Source organism: Ruditapes philippinarum, unplaced genomic scaffold, assembly GCF_026571515.1.
Source record: "Ruditapes philippinarum isolate M1 unplaced genomic scaffold, ASM2657151v2 ctg2939_1_1_1_1, whole genome shotgun sequence".
Lineage (NCBI taxonomy): Eukaryota > Metazoa > Mollusca > Bivalvia > Venerida > Veneridae > Ruditapes > Ruditapes philippinarum.
In genome coordinates this window covers 80,924-106,591 of record NW_026854246.1, presented here as the reverse complement: position 1 = coordinate 106,591, position 25,668 = coordinate 80,924, and the positions used below count along the sequence as shown (strand labels likewise).

General features: G+C 32.9%; 1 protein-coding gene across 1 annotated transcript in view; it reads left to right on the top strand.

The window, feature by feature from the left end:
• The window catches only part of LOC132739524 (eosinophil peroxidase-like), a 31,469-nt gene extending 6,059 nt beyond the window's left edge, over window positions 1–25,410 (top strand). Inside the window, exons 3-17 of the mRNA XM_060727237.1 lie at window positions 1,153–1,279; window positions 1,965–2,058; window positions 5,560–5,686; window positions 6,145–6,333; window positions 7,182–7,230; window positions 7,882–7,988; window positions 8,880–8,981; window positions 15,533–15,640; window positions 16,507–16,667; window positions 17,925–18,079; window positions 18,592–18,771; window positions 23,309–23,448; window positions 23,932–24,016; window positions 24,810–24,979; window positions 25,307–25,410. Coding sequence (XP_060583220.1) covers window positions 1,153–1,279; window positions 1,965–2,058; window positions 5,560–5,686; window positions 6,145–6,333; window positions 7,182–7,230; window positions 7,882–7,988; window positions 8,880–8,981; window positions 15,533–15,640; window positions 16,507–16,667; window positions 17,925–18,079; window positions 18,592–18,771; window positions 23,309–23,448; window positions 23,932–24,016; window positions 24,810–24,979; window positions 25,307–25,410 — 1,898 coding nt within the window. The remainder of the gene's footprint in view (window positions 1–1,152; window positions 1,280–1,964; window positions 2,059–5,559; window positions 5,687–6,144; window positions 6,334–7,181; window positions 7,231–7,881; window positions 7,989–8,879; window positions 8,982–15,532; window positions 15,641–16,506; window positions 16,668–17,924; window positions 18,080–18,591; window positions 18,772–23,308; window positions 23,449–23,931; window positions 24,017–24,809; window positions 24,980–25,306) is intronic.
• Window positions 25,411–25,668: the final 258 nt, after the last annotated feature.

Here is a 25,668-nt window from a genome sequence, read left to right as displayed (position 1 = left end):
AAGCACTGCTTATACGACGAACCATAGGTGAACGTCGCGTGGCCATGACTTACACTATAACCCCGTTCCCCCTCTACAACCCAAAACCCTTTAACATCATCCAAACATCATAAGTATTGACAAAAATAAATTTTATGAAAAGAAATTTTTATGACTCTAAAAAATATAAAGGTATTTTACTCGACTTTCATTTTGCTTTGAAATATCACTAGCATCTCAATTATCAGCGCATATATTCATCAATATTTCTATCCTGGTGTCAAATCTTAGATAAATAAATACTTTTAAGGAAACAACACTGACACCTTCGCTGATTATACGTAGCAAGTAATATTCAAGCCCAAACTGTCAACAAATGAAACTCAGAAGAGATCTGATTGCACTGTTTCGGTATAACTCTCACGAGTAAAACACACTAAATTCACAGTGAATGAATATTTCTTTGTATTGCGTATTTAAATATGATAAAATTAAATTATTAGTTATAATTCTTTAATCAAAGCATCATATGAAACTCTAACGCACCTTTTTTCCGATATTTCAAATTCTCAATCCAAAATGAAAGTAAAATGGCACAGCAGATTTGTTTCCCTTTTCCTTTTGTATGGAGTATTTTCATTGGTCAGAGGTTTTCATGTGACCAATGAAAATACTCCATTTGAAAACAATCTGCTGCGCCATTTTACATTCATTATGCTAGTGATATTTCTATGCAAAATGACCTTTATAATTTTTTAGAGTCATAATTTTTTCCATAAAATTTATTTTTCTCAATACTTATGATGTTTGGATGATGTTTAAGGGTTTTGGGTTGTAGAGGGGGAATGGGGGTATAGTGTAAGTCATGGCCACGCGACGTTCACCTATGCGACGAACTTAATAATGGTCTCGTTGGGAAAACGTCACAAGATAAATAATTATGTTAGGAAACTTAATGATGTACAAAATATTTGTCACAATTATGTAACAAAATCTGCATTTAAACTAACCAGCAACATAATGCTTTTATCTTTGGCAATTGATAAACAACAGCAATGCATATATAATGTAAAACCATTCAAAACGCACCACCCTAATGTTCATATTGGAATAGAAATAAAGATTTACTCACGTTTAATTATTGTTAATCAATGACAATGTCTCTATATTCAGGCGTTGATACAAATGCAGACTCGGCTCAAGATAGGCTTGCCCAGTTTGGAGAACTCGATGAAGACGGTATCAGGCTGGTAGATGATGCTAAAATTCAATTAGCAGCTTTAAAGAAGCTATCTACAATGTAATGAACATTTGTCCTTTTATTAGGTTTCTCTTTATACTGAATATTTATGTATAGACCGTTTAAATTCCCGGATTCTTTGTCTCTTTTTGTTTCAAATGTTTACTTGGAAATGATTGACATTTAGTTGAGCTTTTAAAAGTCATATCATATTTAAATTAAACTAAAAATGACTTAAAAGCCAATTTTCAGATTACCTATACTTATTACCTTTTTCGGAAATCAAGAGTGTTTCTTTAATTGAATAATATATTCATATTGAATAAGACAGATAAAGTGATACGTAAATATTTATATTTCAAGATCATACTGTCAATTTCGTATTTGGTTCCGAAGTGATAATATTTTTACCTATCTTTTAACACTCATACATAGTTAAATTTCTTTGTAGCCAAAAATGAAGTGTCAAATACAAATTTTTAAGATAACAAAAATTATTTGAGAAAAAAAACCCATAAAACTCGGTGATTTTTCTAATGTTTATTAATTTAAACAGAAGTCTCATATTATTAAATGCAACCAATAAAACCTATAAACCTCATCCAAATGATTTTGGAAGAATCGCACTTTTATCGGTGCTAAAAAACCGTAACTATTAACACAAAACGTCATGAACATAGAAAACGGCACCTGCAACAGTTATCTCATTGAACATCTTCTTTAAAGCAAGTGTCTTTACTTTCAGGGAAGACATAAAGCCATACAAAATAAAAGCAAACCGAAAATATCTGCAGATATGGAAAAGAAGGTTCCACCAGTATTGTCCAGCCATTTATAATGTATGTATAACGTTACCTCACGATATACGAGGGCTGTTCGAAAAGAATTGCTTATTGTCCTCTATCGCGTGATCCACGTGGGACACGATAAAAACCAATGCATTCTTGTATAGGGTAATTCAATACCTACACATCGGTGTATAAATGAACGTTAGACTACGTGTAAGACATACAATTTGCCATTTAAATACACGCAGTCATTGACCACTGTAGTAAAAATGGTTGGTAGAAGCGTCGACAAAAAAGATGAAATACGGGCTTACATCAAAGCTCGCTCAAAACTGGGTTGCTTTTTGAAGCAGTTGACGACTGAACTCTCTACTGCTTATGGGCCTTCTTGTGTGTCTTATGACACAGTTAGGCGATGAAAAAAGAAATTTGAGTCTGATGTAGAGTGCATCAAAATGCACCAAAATCAGGTAGGCCAAAATTTGCATCTCGTAACTAAATCGTATCCAAAATAAAGGATATCATTGAAGAAGATGCCAGATTTACACTTCGTGATATTGCATGAAAGGTAGGCATATCACTATCAACGGTTCACTTTATTTTGAAGAAGCATTTGAAAGCCAGAAAGATTTCTGCTAGATGGGTACCACATCTGTTGACCGATGAGCAAAAGAGGCAACGGGTTAAGGTGACCAAAACGCTGCTTCAAATGTTTCCAAAATATATCAAGAAACAGTTTGCCAATGTCGTCACAGGTGATGAAACTTGGGTCCATTATTTTGAGCCCGTCAGAAAAGTTAGCAACAAAAGCTGGGTCACTAAACACAACAAACGCTCAATAATTGCCAAACGGTCTTTGAGTGCAAAGAAGGTTTTGTATGCAATTTTCGTCTCTAGTGAAGGAGTCGCAATAAAAGTACCGGTGAAAAACGGCAAAAGTATCACTGGGAAGTACTACAAAGACGTAGTACTTAAGAAAATGAAAAAGTAACGACGCCCTGTCACTGGTTTTAAGCATATCCGTTTACTACATGACAATGCCCCCTGCTCATACCACCGCAATAGTTTCGGCGTTTTTGAAAAAAGGAAAAGTAACTGTTTTGCCTCACCCCCGTATTCTCCAGACCTTGCCCCATGTGATTTCTTTTTGTTTCCGAAATTGAAATCCTTCCTTGCTGGGCTGAAATACAAGTCCCGTCAGGCACTTGGATCTGCCATTCATCAGTACCTTATTACTGTGCCAAAATCAGCGTACCGTGACGCCTTCAAAATGTGGATACATCGGCTGAAACTTTGCATTTCTAGCCACGGGGAGTACTTCAAGGGCATGAAATGAACACTTTTGAGCTTACTTGAAATTTGAAGTCTCCAGATAGAAATTAGCAATACATTTCCAACATCCGTCGTATTTATAGTAACTAAATGATTCTAGATTTTAGTATATTTAACCTTACCACTCGCCCAATTATTAGTTATCCACCTTTTCTATGAATTAACGATACCTTAAATGATACCAATAGTACTTCAATAATGACAGTTATACCGTATGTTATAAACGTTAGCTCACAATATATCATTATTAGCTCAGTATTGGTATATACTTTATATACAAATAGCTCGCAAACGTTTGAAATATTTATTATCCCCCGCCGAAAAGGCAGCGGGGGATATAGAAACAGTCGCCGTCCGTCCGTCCGTCCTTCCTTCCTTCCGTCTGTCCTTCCGTCCAACATCTTTGTCCGGAGTATATCTCAAAAAGTATTTGAGGTTTGAACTTAAAACTTCATACGTAGATAGATTATATTGAAGACGAGTGCAATGCACAAGAATGATAACTCTACCCAGCATAACTTTTGAGTTATTGCCCTTTGTTATTTTTCAAAATTAATTTTTGCCAGAGCATAACTCAAAAAGCCTTTGAGATATCAACAAGAAACTTCATAGGTGCATAGAGCTAACTCAAGAGGTGTGCAGTGCACAAGAATGATAACTCTACCTTTCATAATTTTTGAGTTATTGCCCTTTGTTATTTTTCATTCCTAATTTTTCACCTGAGTGGAGCATAACTCAGAAGTGTTTGAGATGTCAACATGAAATGTCATAGGTGGATAGATGTTATTGAGGAGGAATGCTGTGCACAAGAATGATAACTCTTCCCTATATAATTTTTGAGTTATTGCCATTTGTTCTTTTTCATACTCTTTTTTTTCCGAAGCTTATCTCAAAAAGTATTTGAGGTATCAACTGGAAACTTCATAGACGGATGGATCTCATTGAGGAGGAGTGCAGTGCACAAGAATGATAACTCTACCCTGCATAATTTTTGAGTTATTGCTCTTTGTTATTCTTCAAAATTATTTTTTGTCCAGAGCATTACTCAAAATGCCTTTGAGATATCAACATGAAACTTCATATGTGCATAGATCTAACTCAGGAGGTGTGCAGTGCACAAGGATGATAACTCTACCTTTTATAATTTTTGAGTTATTGCGCTTTGTCATTTTTCATACTTAATTTTTCACCTGAGTGGAGCATAACTCAGAAGTGTTTGAGATGTCAACATGAAATGTCATAGGTGGATAGATCTTATTGAGGAGGAATGCTGTGCACAAGAATGATAACTCTTCCCTATATAATTTTTGAGTTATTGCCATTTGTTCTTTTTCATACTATTTTGTCCGGAGCTTATCTCAAAAAGATTTTGAGGTATCAACTTGAAACTTTATAGGTGGATAGATTTTACTGAGGATGGGTGCATCACACAAGAATGATAACCTACCCTGCATTATTTTTCAGTTATTGCCCTTCGTTATTTTCAGCCATCAGTATTCACATAGGTTTCAAGTCTGTAATCATTTCAGCAATCAGTTTCTGTATTTTTTCTATTTCATTACCAAAAGACCTCTTAAAATGGAATTATTCTTCTCTACTACATATACATTCTTCCAATGAGCAAACACACTCGGCGGGGGATGGTCATGTTGACATGGCTCTTGTTATCAATTGATATATCTATGCATGTTATTACGAAAGCCTTTCTAAAATAACTATATGACAACAATACCTATGTTTACCTTTTAATACTTATACCAATAAACAAACACATCACAATTTAATCAGAGAAATGTGAATATATTTGCTATATTGATTTTGGAAAGTAATACTAAGTGTGATATAAACAAGTAGGTTTCAAGGGCAAGTATGATTATTCAATGCATTTTAAGGTCCACTCATTCACTACATATATGATAAAGAAATTAGGGTAATAAAGCTTCTTAATTTAATTTGTATGATAGCAAATAAGATATTGTTGTTATATCATCTTTACATTTCTGATAAAAATTATCTAAATGGGCAATAAAGTGTTGCAAACATGCTGTAAACTGATAATTTAAACAAATTGAAATCAAAGTCTTTGTTTATTGTAAACACATTTTTATTGAGTAATATTTATCGAAGAGGAAAACTTTATTTCACGCACACAAACATGTTTTCATGCTCGTAATAGGCTGATTACTATCCAATTTAAATATGATTTCTATTTCTTTTTAGGGTAAAACCTGCGATCCTAAGGCGTATTATAGGACTATAGATGGAACATGTAATAATCTACAGAAACCGACTTGGGGAGCTGTTAAATGCCCTCAGTTAAGAGAAATACCGCCCATGTATTCTGATGGTCTGTATATATTTTCTTCACAACATTGTATTGTAACGAAGTCAAGAACAATTATTTTAACTAAATTGTGCTCAAAACAAAGAAAACCTTTGTTTCTCGTACGTATGTTTGTGGGTAAATGCAATATGAATTTCAATCACGGATCGTACTTTGAGAGACATATTTCAAATTCATTAGGACACATTGGTCCAAAGATTAATCAAATCTTTATTATCATTATAAGATAATTTTTTTAAATTATAACTGGTTGCATAAATATTATACCTGTACAATTAATTTTAAATAGGAAACTAAAATTCTTACTTTATTACTTGTGCTATAGTAACATAACACTCGCTTTAATGAAAAAAAGTTTAATACTTTAGATAATTCGGGAAATGAAACAATTTATTTCGCACTCTCCTACACATTCTTATTGTAAAGCATTACTATTTGTTTAGAAAATGTTTGAATGTTTGTTTCTACAGGTATAGATGCCCCCAGAACTCTGGGGCTCTCAGGTGAGGAACTACCAAGTGCTCGTGTCATCAGTAACGAGCTTCATAAAGCGGATGGACTGGCACCAAGAAATGATAAACTCACAATGATGGTAATGCAGTGGGGTCAGTTCCTCGACCATGACGTTGTAGCAACACCGGTTCTTAAAGGTATATCAAAAACAGCATAATATTAAAGTTATGCCTTTTATACATAGAATAAGCAGATCTAAACATGACAGGTTTTATAAATGCTTAACATAAATTATTCAAGCTGTTCTATAAGCACAAACAAAACAAACGTAAAGGATTATTTCTCATTAATTAAATATATTTTCAATTATTTGTCAATACATAAAGGGACAAACGTTACCCCATTGATTGTTAATTATGTTTAGGATGCAGTAATAAAAGCTGCATAATTCAAAATAACTTTGACAGACTGAAGTAATATTTCTTGATACCTAATATATATTTTAGGCTTGACATTTAAGTAATCTGATTTGTACCAGGGGGCGTAGAAACCCCAGAAAGAACGAGCATCTGAATACAATATTTCTTTCGTTATCCTTTTCTCTGCAGTCACAATAAGTAAACCCCAGCAGAAATGAGCCAATCAATGGGCATGCTCTGGAGTGCGGTAACTAATAGCTGCATTCCAGTTATTCACTGTGCATGTATATGTATACGATTTAACTCTGACACATTTTCAACAGAAAGGTCCCCAATCTATGATACAATATGTTATTGTATGTTTTGTTTATCAGTTCACCTTCCTCTGAGAGAACCCTTACTCTAGTGGTATAGTGACTTCTCAATCAGCTGCATACTTTACACTCTCTTCAATTTTGGACTGGTATCCTTCAAACGTTTTATGGCAAAGTGATAGACCAGTTTTATGCTATAAGTATGTATTGACGATTATATGAAATAATGATAATTATAAAATTTATAATCGCCTAGTCAACTTAATGTCATAAAATGATAAAATACGAATTGTGATACTATTTTCAATACAGGCGCAATGGGAGCTAATATAGAATGTTGTGGTGAAGGAAACGAAAATAGGTTAGTTCCCTTTATTATTCTTTTTCTTTAAGCGTATTTTTTTCATGCGTTATATTACATATTTCATTTCAAGGTATATTGAAGAATTAAAGAAACAAAGGTCAATTGGAGAATCTTGAATTCTAGGTATATTGTCTTGTGTAATTGATTGAAAGCTATCTATCTATTGTAAAATGTAACTACTGACAAAACCAGGATATATCTAAATATCTCTTACATTCATGTGCGGGTGAGTTATTCTCATGCCGTAAGTGTGAGGACAAAGTTTATGAATCTACTCTGTATTAATTATTTGTTTTTAAAGTAGGCTATATTTAACTGCTCAATAGCTCACTCAAATGACGCATGCTTTAAGTTTTCATGCATGTGTTTTAAGATCATTTTATAGGTATGTTAAATTATTTAGTTCTTCAAGGGTTCATGCTATCCGCAAAGTACATTATTATTCCGCCATTTATGTGAGCTATTAAATCAACGAATCAAGAAGCAGTATGAATTTTCTCGTACACGTGGACGTCTATTTGATATTAAAGGTACGGACACAACTGTAATATATCGAAGGAGTATGCAGTCATTATAAACGTATACCATTTACGCTATATGAAATATATCATTTTAAACGTAATTGTTTTTTTCTTTTCATTAAAAAAGGACCGAATGTTTCCCTATCCGCATACCGGACGATGATCCATTCTTCAACAGGACTTGCATGGGTATGGTGCGATCAGCTCCAGTGCCGGACCATGATTGTGAACCAGGTATGTAATGTTTGGTATTAAACAAACCTTTTCTTCTGCAGGTTATTTGCCTATGGTAAAACCAACTTAAAAAGTAAGCTGACAATAAAGAAAATAGTCTTGAAATATAAACTTAAATACTGCATGTAAAAGTACATTTAAAGGGACTCCACTGAGTTTTTTTTTGACATGATGGGACTTAAAAATATTTTTTCCAGATAAATGTACCATTTGATGTTTGATTAGACCACTAATCTTTCTGCAAAATTTCAGATCATTCGCCCACTTCTTTTTTTCATAATAAGGATACAAATTGTAAAAAAATGATCCAAAATGAAAAGTGTTTAAACGCTTTTAACTCAAATCGGGCTAAGAAAAAAATAAAAATACGATTTTCAATTTATTTCAAAGTATATTTCTTAACTATCTTTGCATATAGTTCTGTTCAAAGTGTCCCAGCTCATTTATGTTAGAAATTCAAATGTTATGTTTTTAGGCTTTTAAACCTCAGTGGAATCCCTTAAACATTGGCATAAATAACCAAAGTCATATTCATCTTGATGGGGGTGTTGGTTTATTTAAATAAGGGACCCATTTGTCCATTGACACATTTTATACTTTGGTGAATGGCGATATAGAACGTAGGGTACGTTTGTGTTATAGTTTGGGGTTCAACTGTTGGATCAAACATTCGATGATTCATTTGATATAGGGTAAGGGCAGTTATTAAACAGTATTAAACCTGTCAATGTACATCATATGCTTGTGAGTGTCAGAAATAATAAATTGCTGCCACTGATACTAAAAATTAGTTGCATGATTAGAAGAGGGATATGCGTGTTAAAAGTTTGATACAACAATAAATGATAAAGCATTACAATGAACATTCTCTTATTTTCTTTTTCTGATTAGGTTTTCGGGAGCAGATGAATCAGGTGACGTCATATATAGATGCATCGGCGATATATGGTTCAACTGAAAACCAAACTATCCCATTACGAACATTTAAAGGAGGTAATCGTTTCAAATAATTGGGTTATAAAACTGTTAATTACAAATATGAAGAAATAAAAAACCATACAGTCTTTTTCAGTATAAACTAGTGTTAATGACAAATTCGACAAATGTAAATGTCATGTATTATTATAGGTGAAAGCATAAAACTTTAGATAAAGAAATATAGCCGTACTCGACTGTTTTAGGATGTATTTTTATTAAAGGATACTACTTATTTTCCTTATCATTTTAAACAGTTTCTAGGCAACGATCGGATAGCAAACAAACAAAGTATTGTTAAGTAAATCGTTCCATATAAAATTAAATCAAAAATAATTAAGATGGAAAATGAAATTTGCCGTCGATTTAATACATATACAATAAGGAAACCCCTCGATCCCTGGATCTACTGGTCCGCTCTCTGTATGTAAATTAGTAAAGTGGACTATTTATTTTCCCGGCGATCTTCTGTTTTTAGAAATGAATGTCATTGGAGCACTTGAAATACCTCTCGGGACGCATTTTATAAAGTAGCGTAACAGTGATATAATGCACTTTTCCAAGATATGATTACAGAAACAACATAGAATTGTTTTTCCAAGAAAAAGTAAAAGCTGAAGGCCGCTTTGATACATGTGTATTAGTCACATACTATTGTATAATGCGCACAATAATATTTTCTGTCTACATGTAATAACCAGCTGATGTTATTTTGTCCATTTAAAAGATCTGAAAACAACGCAGATTAGGTATCAGGTTATGTTTATTGTACATTGTATGGCATGAAGATAAAAGTCAACACAACGTTAACTTTAAGCAGTATTTGTAAACATTTATTTTGTAAAAAAAAATCTGGAAACAGAGTGATCCCTCCGAAGCATTAATCACAACAAAATTACATGAAAATTACAGACCAGGTTTGATCGAGTCTGTACATGAGGGATAATGAATAAGTGCAACATCCCTCATGTTTCCTGGTATCGGCTTGAGCGGTACTCAAGAGCGATATTCAACTCTCAACAATAGCAATAGTGCTGGCATAAGTGATCCCGAAGGACCAGAAAAATATAACAACACTGAAGTGAAGTGCGCGGCAATTTAGTTGCTCAACTGTTTAATAAAGGTATTCATTCTATCTACATGAATATTCATCCCGTTAACATCTGCTACTAATCAAACACGCTTATCTTGACAATCAAAGCAGAAATTATCGTTCCTGTTATTCTTTCCAATCCTATATGTATTTCTGGCACAGCCAGTGATTCTCGCGTGATAACAAAACTCCCTTGCAACATATGCATACATGCTACAAATGATCCCTTTTAAAATTTTTTAAATTATGTGAAATTTAAAAATTTTTTAATTGGGAAAAAATTGAATTTAAACATAGTTTTTAAATGAAGGCGCAAAAATTGGGGTTTTAAAAGTAAAACTAAAACCCTTTCAAAACAACCCCTTTTACAAACCTTATACTTAGGAAAAGGCCCGCGTGAAAGGTCATAATTTTCCTTATTTAAAGGGGGTAAGGGCCCCCAATTTTTTTTTTTCCCCCCCCTTCCAAAGGCCCAAAAAAAAAAATTAAAATTAAAAAACCCCTTAAAAATTAAATTTTTGAATTTTTCTGAATTTTTACACCCGAAAAACAAGGGGTTTTTTGGCTAAACCCAAAAGCAAAAGGCCTTTTTAAAATTTTCTGTTTCCGAACCCGATGAAAATTGGCAAAGAGGGCCTTACCTTTATAATCCAACTCATATATACCGCATGGATTTTTCGTGCTCACAAATATATTGTTATTCAAATCTACTTCAACGCTATTGTACTGTTCAATATTCTTATCAAAGCAGCGCGATATAATCTTTCCGCATCTTTCAACAGTAAAAAGTCCTCGATTTTGGTCAATTATGTATATCAACCCATTCAATTCATTTATCGCAATGCCTTTTGGGGATGAAACTGCATGGCCGAGATTAAGACGAATGCTTGTAACGCCATCTATTGATACAATTCGTACTTCTGTTCTATACCTATAAAGGCATAACAGATAAATATGTGATTCATAGCTATCTATGGCCTTGCAAACACAATCAGTTTTGAAATGTCTTTTTATTGTAAGTGTCTGACCAACACTGATAATAAGCAATGCGTCGTACGCCAACCCTGTAATTGCTGCAGCAATCGAATTGGAAATAACTGTAATACCATGAGGTGGATCTTCTAATTTCAAGTGCCGTATATCTCCATTTTCAAAAGAAACCATTTTCAGTTCCATGTTACTGAAGTCTGAGACAAGTATCCTTCCATCCGGCATACATGCTATGCTGTTAATCTCACAGACTCGTATATCATCTGGGATGCGTATAATTTGCTCCTTAGACAAGACCAGTTGTGTTCTTGGTGGATGAGCATATGACTGATTGTTATAATGAGCTTCTTCAGATTCGCTTGTTCGACTTTTCGCCGAGTACTGTCTGTCATCTGGATTAATTACCTGTATTACGCTAGCTTCTTTGGTTGTCAGTGGCACTGTTGACACAACCTTTTCTGTGTCGCAGGAATCACATTCATCATAATCATTATCATCAGATTCTAGAACGTTTTTATCCGGCTCTAAATTATCATTGTCGGCAGCATCTTTAGGTGTTGTGTTGCTATTTGAATACAGTTTGCTCATTTCCTCTGTATGTTTTATCCATTGTTTCAGTCTATGTTCTTCCCCTCTGCTTTCATGGCTTTTTATTATCGATATCAATTTTGATTCATCTGGTCTTTTCTTAGATAAAATTGGCCTTTTCTTTTTAATTGGGACTGATTGCTTTTCTCGCTTTCTGTCATGTTTCTTTCTATATGTCTGATTTTGCTCTGAAAGTTTTGTTTTAGCTTCATACATAGCCGTATATGTTGTCCGTTTATTTCTGGTTTGTTCCGATATTGGAACTCTTGAAGTGCTTTTAGATTGTTCGTTTTTCTCATCAGTCACTCCATATGTATCGATTTGATTTAACCCAGATTTCGTGTTTGAACGATAGTCATTTCCTGAATACATACCTTGTTTTTTCAGACCATAAGCACTGTTAGCTCTATTGCACGTGTCTGTGCTTTCCGTCGCTGTTCTTTCAGGTGGCGCTGATTGTAGACGCAATATCCTAATTTCGCCTAGATCGTCACTTCCATCATTCGTCATATAGTATTCCGTTGTAAGACCATAGGTCTTCACCCGATGCTTTGGAGACATTCCTGTTACGTGCCCGGTAACGGGTTTACCAATAAAATTTACAGTTTTAGCTTCTGAAAGTGAAGTGTTTGCGTTGTTTTTATTTTGTTTTTCAGATTGTATTTCTTTTTCTTTCTCAGCATCATACTCTTCCTGCATCAACATGTCAAGTGTTTGAATTTCCATACCTTCATTGTTGTACTGATTGAAAATTTCCATCGTTGTGTCTGTCTCAAAAGGATGTAAAACGATATCTCCTATTACTCTTTTGTTAATGACATCACTTGTAATGACTCTAGATTTGGCACATGCATTCGTGTCTTCATTTTCGTTTATAAAACATTCCCTTACTTTATTTTCTATGTTATTATCTTTTATCTTGCCATTTCCCGTAGCTTGTTTAACCCCTGTTTTGTCTTCTGGTACGAATATTTCGCGCCAATCAAGTAGTCCTGCTATTTTATCCTTCGCATGTTTTAACATGTGTTCATTCTTTTTTATCGCTATGAAAGTGTATACTTCGCTGTCACTCTCCTTAGCATTTTTGATTTCAGCTAAACTTATTGAAATGTTTTCATATAGTTCATTACATTTTGTTTTTAGTCTGCCAATATTTTCCATTTTGACAGCTGCTTGATCCAGTTTTTTCTTTCTTTCAAATTGTCTTTTACTTTGTCGTTTTAATTTAAGACGAATTTCACATTCCTTAACCATTCCAGTGACCTTGACTTTAGCAATTTCGAATTCGTGTTCTAGAATTTCTACCATTCCACTCTTATATATATCATGCGCGACCTCATCAATAGGTTGAATAATGCACTTGTTATGCCTTGCATTCAAACAAAATTCACAGCAAAGGTCACCGTGACTGACGCAGAAATTTTCTATAATCATCTCCGGATGATTATTACATCTGTGAAGTTTTTCACTGACTTCATGTGAATATAATTTTGTTACTCTGACTGCACCTTTTCTTGCTGAATAAGTTTGTTTGGCATTTTTGTCAGTTGGTGCTCTAACAGTCCGTCCATTCCCGCTTATTTGTTCCTGATTCCAGCAATGTGATTCATGAGTGTCATCTAACCGTTTTGAATCCGTTGCAGACAAATATGTGGAATTAGAAGAAACTGGATCTTTGGCATACGGATATTCTATGTTGACTGGTGGTTTGTAGGAGGTATTTTCTTTTTTGACTGGCAGATCCTTACATCCGAACCGATTCTGGTCTGGTTTCTTAATATTTGCGTCCGGATCATTTAGGAAGCGGATATGCTGTTCAAATTTATTGTTTAATGCTTCATTTCCACACTTTAGACCATGGCCTTTAGCACATGTTAAGCATAAATATGATTGACATTTTGTGCAAAAATTATCTCCATCCTTAAAATACCCATTATTGTAACAGGGTATACAAAACCGTTCGTCCGTATACATTTTTGTACCAGGATTTAAAATTCAACTCGATTCAACACAAATAACTTCCAATACAGAATTTGATACATTTTATTATGATCGATTCAGTATCGGTGTAAAAATTCTTTATGATAATTTAAATAATAAATTTCCAGTAGGTATAGCTTCACATAATTTCAACGACTGGCGCTTTTAATCATTTTATATTTGTACTGCGTTAAACAAAGTGTTAAGCTAAAATATCTTAATATAACTAGTCTAGCGTTGAAAAGTGAACAATTAATCAAACCGACCGTACAAGATAAAATTGTTCATATTGTTTCAATATTGTCAATAAATCTCCTTTACAAAGTACGCTAGTGTATTGATTGCGAGCGTAATCGATACATGTAGAGCTAAAAAGTTGATAAGTTGATAATAAATTAGGCAGTTTTCAAATTTTGGTAATACCGCTATGTACACACGGCGATCTGTGCCTTTTCTTAAATAAGGAGTAAATACATGCGATTGAGTTGAATTTAAACATGTATACTTCCAGATTTATTTGAAAAATTAATCGTTTGGAAGATTTTTGAAAATATTGTAAGAGTTTTTTTTATTACATATAAATATTTACATAATGATGCGTTGCACATTTTGTATTCAGACTTAAATCACAAGACCTTCTCCACCATTATAAACGGTGTAAGAGCAGAACATTGTTATTAATAACATTTAAAGGAAATTTATGTTTAAATACATGTACGTCAGGTTATTATCAGCAATATTTTGTCTTTTTAAATCACGATCTTACTTTCATATAATTATGTTTTACATGTATAAACACACGCGAATTTAGTAGCTTGTGGTCTAAATGCTTGAAAGGGAAGTTTAAAAGGCGGAAATTCGAATGTCTAAAATAGATAACAGTTTATTAAATGGAAACTAAAATTATTTAGATACTAACTATATATAAAACTGACAAAATTTCGGAATAGCTTTGAAAAATAACGAAATTGATGTTCATTGATTACATTATTTTCGTATGACTGTTCTTGTTAAAGAAAATTATTGGAACAGAAAAAAATATGTTGACGTATAAAGTTCACGTAATGGTACCTACTTTTTCCATATTATAAACTGTAAAGATAGACTTAATAAAAGATCATACAAATGTAAATCAAAATAGCTACGTGTTGGTTAATGAATAAAACATTATTATAGACTTGACCATGGTATTTTCGTTTTTTAAATTCAGTTCGTATGTTCTGATTTTCATCGCTTCCGATAAAACCTCTTCTAGCTTCACACGCACTCACACAACAGCAATAATTAAGATAATAATAATAATAATAATAATAATAATAATAATAATAATAATAATAATAATAACAACAGAAATAATAATTATAATAATAATGATAATAATTTTTATAATAATAATAATAATAATAATAATAATAATAATAATAAAAATATTAATAATAATAATAATAATAATAATAATAATAATAACACAAAAATAATCATTATAATAATAATGATAATAAAAAAATAATTATAATATATTTTTTTAATTTTTCATAATAATAATAATAATTATAAAAGTAATAATAATAATAATAATAATAATAACAATAATAATAAATTAAAAATAGAAAAAATAATTATAATAATAATAATAATAATAACAACAATAATAATCATTATTATCACAATAATAATATTAATAATAAAAGTAATAATAATAATAATAATAATAATTATAAAAATAATAATAATTATATTGATAGTAATAATGATGATAATAATAATAATAATAATAATGAGCCAAAATCAAAACCATGACGTTTGAGGATTAAAGATTGACCTCTGCAGTGCGGTCAAAACACTTTAAAATTCAATCACTTCTCAGCAGCTGTAATATGTACACATTTGTACAATGAAGATATCTTAATTTTTATAGGTTTACTCAAGACCTTTGAAGATAATGAAACACACAGTGAACAACTACCATTGGCTCCCAGTGACAAGTGCAATATCGAAGCGCCAAAAGATCATTGTGCTCTTGCGGGTAAATACGTCAAGTTAAACTATATTGAATGACTACATAGAAATATTTATTATATACTTATAAATGAAATTTAGAGAAATATTTATGAAATAAAAAAGGTATTTTCATTCATGTTTACTGAAAAATTCATTTTCACTGCAGTGAAATATATTATCCGTTTTTTCACTTGCCGGACTACTTTCTTTTACTTCTTTGTCAGTACACGAAATTGAATGGGAAGTGTAGCAAATTGTTATGTCAAAAAATAAACAAATGTATGTAATAAACAGGAGATTCATGTTTTTTTTTTATTATAAATACATGCTTTCCCCCTCCCCCCTTTCCTCTTGTGGCATAGAAATTATGATATTTCCGACGTGGCTACCACCACTCATGAAATATTTATTTTCATACCATTCGATGAAAATAAATCATGTATTTGTCATGTATTTAGAGAAAAACTTGAATATCCTCTATATAGGAGTATAAATTTAAATTAGAAATAAGAGTATCCAGAGATAATTCGCTGATCTAAAATGTGTTAGTTTTTATAAGAATATTTATTTACAACAAAACGTAGCTTTCTTGAAACTATGAGCATGTCTACCTTGTTAAAACAGGTATGTGCTTGAAACTCTGAAAAACTTTTAACAGGAATTATTTGGAAACATCGACAGAGATGTTAACGCTTTAAATCGTTGTTCTTTAAAAGAATATTTCATAAAAAGAGTTTATAACACTAAATGTTTTGATCGACAATGTATTGAATGTATATAATGGTATCATATTCAGATGTGCAAGAATTTGTCCTAATAATTTAAAAGAATAAGAAATAGATAACGCCTAATCAACCAATAAAATATTTTCCAAAGCGTTTAAATTAACAGGAGATAAACGGGTAAATGTTGTACCAAGTCTTGGCTGGAGTCACACGTGCTTTATGAGAGAACACAACAGAATTGCACGAGAATTTGCTCGTATAAACCCTGACTGGGATGACGAGACAATATTCAAACAAACCAGGCGCATAATGGCAGCCACAATCCAGGTATATCTTATAACCCAGCTGATATCGAATGTTATTTATTTTTTAAATTTAGAATTTGTTTTCAGTCGTTGATATTTAATGACACTCGTTTTTTAATAATCTATCAAAATGAAAAAATTAAGGATAACGTATAAGATATATTAAGGTAGTACAACCCTAAAGGACACTATAAGGAACTGTAAAATTGACAACATAGGATAGTTATATGCCTTAAATCTCACCTGTATGCAAAATTTAAACAAAATTTACCGTGTGGTTTATGAGTTATGGACATTTTTATGAACAAAAACCTTGCCATTAGAAGAGACTTTTTCAGAAATGAGGGAACTCTAAATAAATTATAATATCATAATTATGAAAAATGTTTTCCTATTGCTCATTGTAAAGAAACAATTAATGACATTCAGGTAACAAATTAAATGAGCAAATTGATTGTTTCTAAACGAAATATTTTTAATATGTATAAAAATGTAACCCTACCCCACCCACTTTAAACACTTATTTGACCATTTCCCTATGTAAAAAGCCTTTTTTTTTTCAAATATCCTTGAAATTTACCACAATGAGGGGCTATTTTCAAAGTTTGCCTAAATTTTCTTAAATGTATATTGGTTGGTCTTGCAAAATATAAAATACTTTTACCGTGTAGTTTTCATTTAATTATTTAATTAAGCTTGGAAAATATCTGGTATCATATTTGCTATTAAAATGGGCATTATTTAGCAAAAAAATACCTACAATAATTATATAATTAAAATTAAACACTTTTTTCTTCCATTAGGGATCTAAGAGATTCATAAAAAATGTTAAAAAGAAAAAAAAAGAGAAAAAAAAAGTTGCCCCTTCTGGGGTTTGAACCCACGTCCCCTCAGTTTCTTTACACTTGACAGTGATTCTAGCCTATTTGAATACTCTTCAAAGTGGAGATAGTGCATTAGGGGTGTACTACCTTAAGAGAAACTTGCAGGTTAAAGTTTTGTCACAGTAGGTTTTTATTAAAAGAAATTGTAAGACACTGCGATAAAAAAAAACGTATAACGTATAAGCAACTTGAAAAATAATATTTGATAAACATTATTTTGAAAATGTTTAATTTCCAAAGCTCTTGCTCCGGAAAGAAAGCACAATTTACTATTCGGAAAAAAAATAGTTCTGTCAATATGTATAATATACTTTTATGTATCATACGATCATCCTCAACATTATAAACAACAACATCGTCCTCGTTACTATTATACGTTTAATGATTATGTTTAGATAATAAACTACAACGAATATCTCCCTGCAATATTAAACCAAGATACTATGGACAAATATAAGCTGAATCTGTTTAAGAAGTTTGCACATCGGAATCACTACAGATCAAAAGTCAACCCGACAATCTTTAACTCATTTGCAGTGGCAGCATTCAGGTACTTGTTTAACAATTGATCACGTTCTGTTGCATGATGCGACATATCATATACCTCTAACTGATCATCAAAAGTTACTAGTCATTCAATATATCAATCAATCAATATATCAAAGTCAATGTTATATTCTATTCTTCAAGCACTTTGCTATGTAATCTATGTAGTATAATATTGATTTCTAACAAAGAGAACTAATGCCAGTATACAAGTATTTCATCCGAATTGTAATAAAATGTAGCTGTTACATGTATTTATACATACAAAGTCTGATATTGAACGTGTTCTACATAGAAAGTAATGTTTGTTAGAAAACTATATAATGCATTCCATACATCTAATTGTAGTATTTTTGTGATGAATTTGCACACGCGCTTCCTTCTTTTATGTTTGACGACAAACATCATTATTTTAGTCAAGGTTTGATATATTCGGTATATGTATTATCAAACACTCTACTGATAAAAACATACATCTTTTCAAAGTCTTTTTAATAAACGTAATATTTGTGACAGGTTCGGACACTCACAAATAGCGGATTATCAGGCTTTTATGAGCAAACAGTATCAGTTTACGGAGAAGAATCCGATAGAGACAACATACCATCGGCAACACATGATTCAGTATAATGACGGGGCAGGGCTTGATGGGATCGCTAGATGGCTCGTAGATGATCCAACACCTCTTGCTGACGGGTATTTCTTATATTTTATCATTTGTCTACTAACGATATCAATTTTTAATCATTTAACTCTATATTCTATAATAGTGTTCCTGTTTATGTAATAAAATATCAATGAAGAGTAAATATCTGCAAAGGTATAAGGGGAATCTGCAACAAATAATAATATCTTTAAAACTTTATCGATAAGAGTAAATTACCTCATTCGGCTGTCGTCACCGTTTATCATAAAGAAGATATTTGTTTCACCGCGTTGGAAGATATGCCGAGACATTGCAAATTGCCAGCAGCAATATTCATCGACTCTCATTAATTCTAATTTGAATGCTTCCATTAAGGTTTTTCCCTTGAAGCTGATTGGTCTCACATATATTCTGCTAAAGAATGAGCCACTGTATGAAGTGAGACGGCAGCAAGCAAATTGTTCTTTATCTTCCATTGCAATGAATGTTAATTTAAAAGTACTGCTACCAGACTCCTATAAATAAAGTTTGCGTTGGTCTAAAATTATACGGTCGGATAGCAGACAAAGCTTTTCAGTGGAATTCTACAAATTAGATAATTTCTTGGCAAATTTTGCCGTGCGTGTTGTGGCATTTATGCAGTTCACAAATTTAATCCCACTTTCCATGAACATATTTAACAGCATGCAGTTGTCTGAAATATAAGATTGTTAATGTGTGTAAATAGTGCTTTATAAAAAAATATAGTTAAGAATACCAATGTAGCTGTCCGACGGGTATATCTAGTAACGCAGGAATGTTTAATTAACGCAAAAGTATCTATGCAAAGACATGGCCAAAACGTGTAACACGGTAAGTTAACGAACCAAACTGTTTTATAGTAAATCAAATTATTAATAGAAAAAATACATAAGCGCATACGGCTGCTACGACATTATATTTAAACCAGCATAACAAATACATGTACTGCCTGGAATATGTTTATTTTTCTAAGTTTATTCGTGAGAATGACGTCCTGGCTACCGTTTTGAAGGAAACTTGTTTCTACTTTTTATGAAGTAACCGGCGTTTTTCGATGCATCATTCACAAATTCCACGTAACCTCGTACAAATGTTCTCAGTCACATTTTTTCTGTAATGTAAGTGTATACGACACCAGTAGTTTTGAAAATGTATAAGCTCACCGAGTATCAAAAATTGTAAAGTAGTATATATGTAGTCAGGTCGTAATTCTCACGAATGATCTTGAAAAAATAAACTGTCATGGAGATATCTTTGATCAGGTATAAAATATTATGTCTCAGCAAACGCATTCGCCAATATTTTAAATTCAGTTTGAAATAATTAACTGTGGTGCTCGTTTTGACCATAGCATTACTTTTGCACAATTCCTGGTTACTGTATATTACGGTGCTGTCTCAAATCGATCGGAGTATAAATTAGATAAAATACGATAGAATTAGAAATAAAAGATTAATATAAGTTGTATGTTTAAACCTGTGTGTATGTGTTAAAAGTCTCAATCAAAACATGCGACAAGTACATACCAAGTTCAGCTTGCATTTTCGTGCCGTCTGTCCATGATCTGCACTGTACACGCAGCCTGTACATTTTTTGACATGTTCTCTTTAATGATGAATAGTTTTGTTAAGATTGAAGGTCGGATAACTCCATTTGATATTATTTAATATATTTAGTAAATATGTGTTAGGTTTCAGACACACACGCTCGAGATAAAGTGATAAACATTTAGAAACAAAACACGAAATAGAAAACAGAAATAAATATCACAAATGCTACGATAAATACTTATGCAGGCGTCACACTGTCCCGAATTTGCCATCAGATGGACACACGAATAAGGAAATCTTCAAATTCGGATCTGATCGTAATAACATCGTGCCATTCGTGAGGGCATCTTTTGCCATCGTATGATCCCCGGCTGAATATTACAAGCTCCGGCAGCAAACTTCGTAAGCGGTTTCCAAAATCTTGGCATGCCAAAAAATTGCACGAAGACATTGCGAAGGTTCATTTTCGTGTTGGAATTCGTATGTCAATTTTGCCATTCGTAAAGGCCGTCGTAAAGCCATCTTGTCAAATCGTGTAGTCTTTGTCGTTTCTTTTCGTGTGATCATCGGTGCAATCTGACATTTTTAGGCCTCAAGAAGACAATTTACGAGGTAAACACGAAGATTCCCGATTGTCTTAATGAAGGGAACACGACTACGTGAAGCCCCCGCAATACCGTCGTGTCACAATCGTATTTTGGTACGAAGTCATCGAGATGGGACCACGATGAGGACGAAGAAAGCAATTTTTAGTGGCTCAAGCGTTGGCATGTTTATCATAGTGGACATATAAACGGTTAGACCATCTTCCGCATCTGACACTCTTGCACATTCTCCTTCAGAGACATCAAAAACTTCCATTATTTGCAATTAATTTACAATTATTTTCAGTTTATTTCCTGCAGAATTACATGCTTTGATATGAGTCAACCGAGAAAAAATAAGGCAGCAGCATTGCTACTTCTTAGACACTTAGAAAAACATTATGAGGCCCACAGGCCCACTTTGGGGGAGGTATGAAAAAGTTTTATCAAATAATGATAAACAAGATCAACAAGGAAAGGCAACGTTCAATGAACGCAACACCCCACACAACCAAGCAACAAGAACCAAGTTAAACACAAAAGTACCCTCCAGAAAAACGGACAGGGCGGCAAGGTAGGGCACGATAGGCTTATCACTTAAATGATACATAAGACGAAATAATGGTTAAACGACAAGGAAATCAAAGAAAAACAAATCAATGATTGATATTATTAAATAAATAAAACTAAGGGGCGCAAAGGGGAAAAATACTTAAACCAAAGAAGAAAAACAACAAGGGATGCCGACAAAAGTGTCCAAGCTAAAACAGAATGAAATAACCAAAATATGAAAAACAAGATCAACAAGGAAAGGCGGCGTTCCCAATTGAAACGCAACCCCCATAATGAACCCAGCAACAAGAACCAATTTGGCAAAGGAGCCCAAAGGCGGGACCCCCAAACATAAAAAGGAAACAGGGAACGACACGTTAATTCAATAAATGATAAATAATTAAAGACATGCATCCTGAGGAACAAAGAGGGGCGCCGCCTTGGACCGATCAGCAGCAAATAGGCACTGCTGGGGGAGTTTAAAAACCGGTTAAATAGTGGCACTAAACCTCACTCTTAGCCCACCAAATGTTCCCCTATAAACGAGACAGTGTAAATAAAATGAATCCCCGCCAAGTAAAATTTTTAATAAACAGTTGTTATTGTTTCAAAAGGTAAAATAAGTAAAACACCGAGATGTTTTGTAGATACATATAAAAGGAATACCCATATGAAAACCATAACAAAAAGTATTCAATAATTTTTTAAAGGAAAGACAGAGTAACAAAAAATCACCTAACAAAGGCCCGACGAAGCAAGGCAGAAGACGAACATTAAGGCAAATTCAGTCCCAAAGGGGAATAAGAACTGTCTATCATAGAGTATCCCACTTGGTTCCGTCAGATGTAATCAAAAAAGAGGAAAAGGACCAATTGTTTAAAGTGTTCAACACTTAGCATGCGTAATAATTCTAAAAAATATAGTCAAAACCTCTTTTGGTTTTAAACGTTTAATAAATTTTAGTTAAAGGCAACAATGACCAAAGATCTTGCGAAGTTTGCAAATAACATCTCCATTAAAATCTTTTTTTGAATCATTACTTTTAAATTTTTTGAGAAATTAAATCATAGTTAAATTGTTAAATTTTTGTAAAATATCTTACGTAATTTATAATAGCGGTAGCCCTGTTTGGAGAAGCCCTTGCTAGTAATGAAAAATTATTGGCTTTGTTAAAAACCTTCAACGTTTGCTAAAAGCTCTAGCGAAATCTAATTTATTGAGAATACCATATACCCCGTCAGGATGTTGCATGAAGTTTCGTCTCCAATCTAAATGTTGGATAGTTTAAATAAACCAAATCAAAAGTATCATTTTATCATAAGATTTTTTGTGTGGATAGAAATTGTTTTTTTGATACTAATATGAAGAACCAAAATAAAAATCAAACGTAGTTGAAAATTGCTCCCAATAATATCTGCAAACTGAGAAATTTGCCGCGGTTGGTCGTTGGTTGTATACCACCCGGAGGTGAAGGTACTTGACGCCCTTCGTAACCACGGTACGAAAAAGGCAATCGTAACTCAAAAAACGACGTCGGTACCTTATCCTGTGCCTTTCGGCAGTGTCCTGCTGGTAAACTACCAATGTACAAATTGGCCATCTTTGAGGTGACTTTCGTGTGTGTATCGGATGTGATTATCGCGTGAAACCTTCGGTTGGAATCGGTGTGGGCTCGGAATGCGAATCGCGTGACCCTTCTGTAGGAATTGTACTTGTTTCGGGTCGACCAATTTCGGGGCTATCTTCGCACAAAATTAAAAATTTCATATTCGTATGCCCATCTGGTGTCAATTTCGGGACAGTGTGACGCCTGCATTATGGTTTCTTAAATTCATTAACTGACATCTTCTCTTTCTTTTAGATATATTTTATTGTTGCAGTATTTTCGGGGACGGTGTTAGAAATCTTTTATTCAAGGACAAAAAAGGAATCAGTTTAGATCTACCGGCACTTAATATACAACGTGGTCGAGATCATGGGATACCCGGATATAACCACTGGAGAATACATTGTCGCCTCGGTAAGATTACAATTCTTCGTACTAGTATAATATAAACAATATCGTATTATAAAGGATAAACATAAGTAAATTTGATAAAAAAAACAACAAAAAAACAACAAAAAACAGACATATATATGTCATATACAACAAAGCAATGACTGGTAATACCGTCCAAGGATTCATTATTTTTATAATATGACTCAGTGCGCAACGTTAAAACAGCTTTAGGCATTGACGTTCCCGTACTTTTATTATCAAAACATAATAGCACTGGCACGTGGAAGCTTAAGCAATGATTTCTATACAAAATACGAAAATTACCGATATAGACGTATACTGTAATGCATTTTTTTTTCAAATGCATTAAAAGAAGATCTCGTCCTTACTAGGTCACTAACCCCGGGGTCTCGGTCTTTGCAGATGTTAAGTTAACAAAATAGCTAACTTTCTTGCAAATTGATTTTATCAATTAACAAAACATTGTAATAATTTCTATTTAAGACAAAGCTAACATGACATACGATGGATCGTTTATATTACCTGACCATAACGAAGACCAAAGACTCAAGCTACAAAACGTCTATAGGTAAAGTTATCATTTCATCATTTTAAGGTGAGCGGTGGCCTAGTGGTTAAGGTGTCTGCCTCTCAACCCAGGGAACAATGGTTCGAGCCCATATTTGGCTACCAACATGTTTTTTCATACGACAGCAGTACTGGTTGGTCCCAGGAAGCGGCCTCAAAAGTGATTAATATCAGTTGCAAGAAATTGTTTCGCAATCTAGCTTAAATAAATTTATTTTTAAAACCAAAAATTTTCTTTTAAAATTTTAATGGTGTACCAAAATTATTTTTAAAGGAAACTAAAAAATTTAAAACCTAGGGCCAAATCGCCCAAAAAGGGTTAATAAATGGAATATAAAACACCCCTAAAAAAATTTTTTTATATTTTTTGTTTTTTCAAAAGCTACTATACTAAGTCTATGTCACTTGACAGTCATAACAGTGGCATATAAGGCTAAGAAATAAAGCCAAAGGTAAGGCAAGAATGGATGTATTTTTACCAAGTCAAAAGCTTTTAAATATGAAGAATGAACGCTCCGCTGATATAGATAATGATATACAGCCTATCGCAGAAGAGTACGATCTAAAAATGTTGTCATACACAAACTGGTATAATTTTCTTATTCATACTTTGTTTTTGTCAGTGGTAAGTAGGTCGAGTTGTAAATCAAAAGATCTTAAGCACATTAACAAACCTATTCTTTGAATGGTATGAACCATTTCTCATACATCATTGATACTTATGTTGTCATTATACATGTATATTTATTCTTAGTTCTAACACTCATATTAATATATTTCCCTGCCTCTTACAGTCACGTCGATGACATAGATTTGTTCGCCGGCGCAATGACAGAAACTTTACTGCCTGACAGCTCTGTAGGACCAACATTTGCTTGTTTGTTAGGAAAACAATTTAAAAGGTTGAGATTAGGTGACAGGTACTGGCACGAGACACAAGATCCAGTCATAAGGTTTACAAAAGGTAACTGCGCTTAAGTTTAATTTCTAAGCCGTTCAACCATATAAACATGTACATCGCGATCGTACGAACAAAAGTTTTTTACCATGGGTATGTAGTTTTAACATCTACCGGAGAATTTGTTTTCAATGAATGCTTTCTACTTCTACCTTTAAAAATGCATTTTTTTCATATAAGTACTCTGTTCTACATGATATATTATAATTTTATAATTTCATTTTATTAAATTTAAAAACAAAGATACTGTTTTATTTAAAACCCACATTCCTCCATGTATGTGTTATTATGTATTATATAGATATATAAGAGTACAGTATATGTTATAATTAGGTCAGCTAGCGGAGCTACGTAACATATCGTTGGCACGTGTGTTGTGTGATAACTTTGATGTTAGCCAAGTTCAGCCTGATGTATTCCGTGTACCCGGGGCGTGAGTAGAAATATATATCTATTGAGTTTAGTATCAATACACTACTTAATGTTTTATCATCTTACTAAAAAATTGTTAAGCAGCACGCCTCCAGATTCATGTTAATTTTTTCTTGGAAATGTATTTGAAAGTAAAATATTGTGAGGTGAACATATAAAGTAATTTGCATATATAATAGCAATCGGCACTTACAATCCAAGAAAATTATCAAAAGTGGTCCACTTATGCAAAACAGCCCTTACTGCGTTAGTAACGCAGTAGA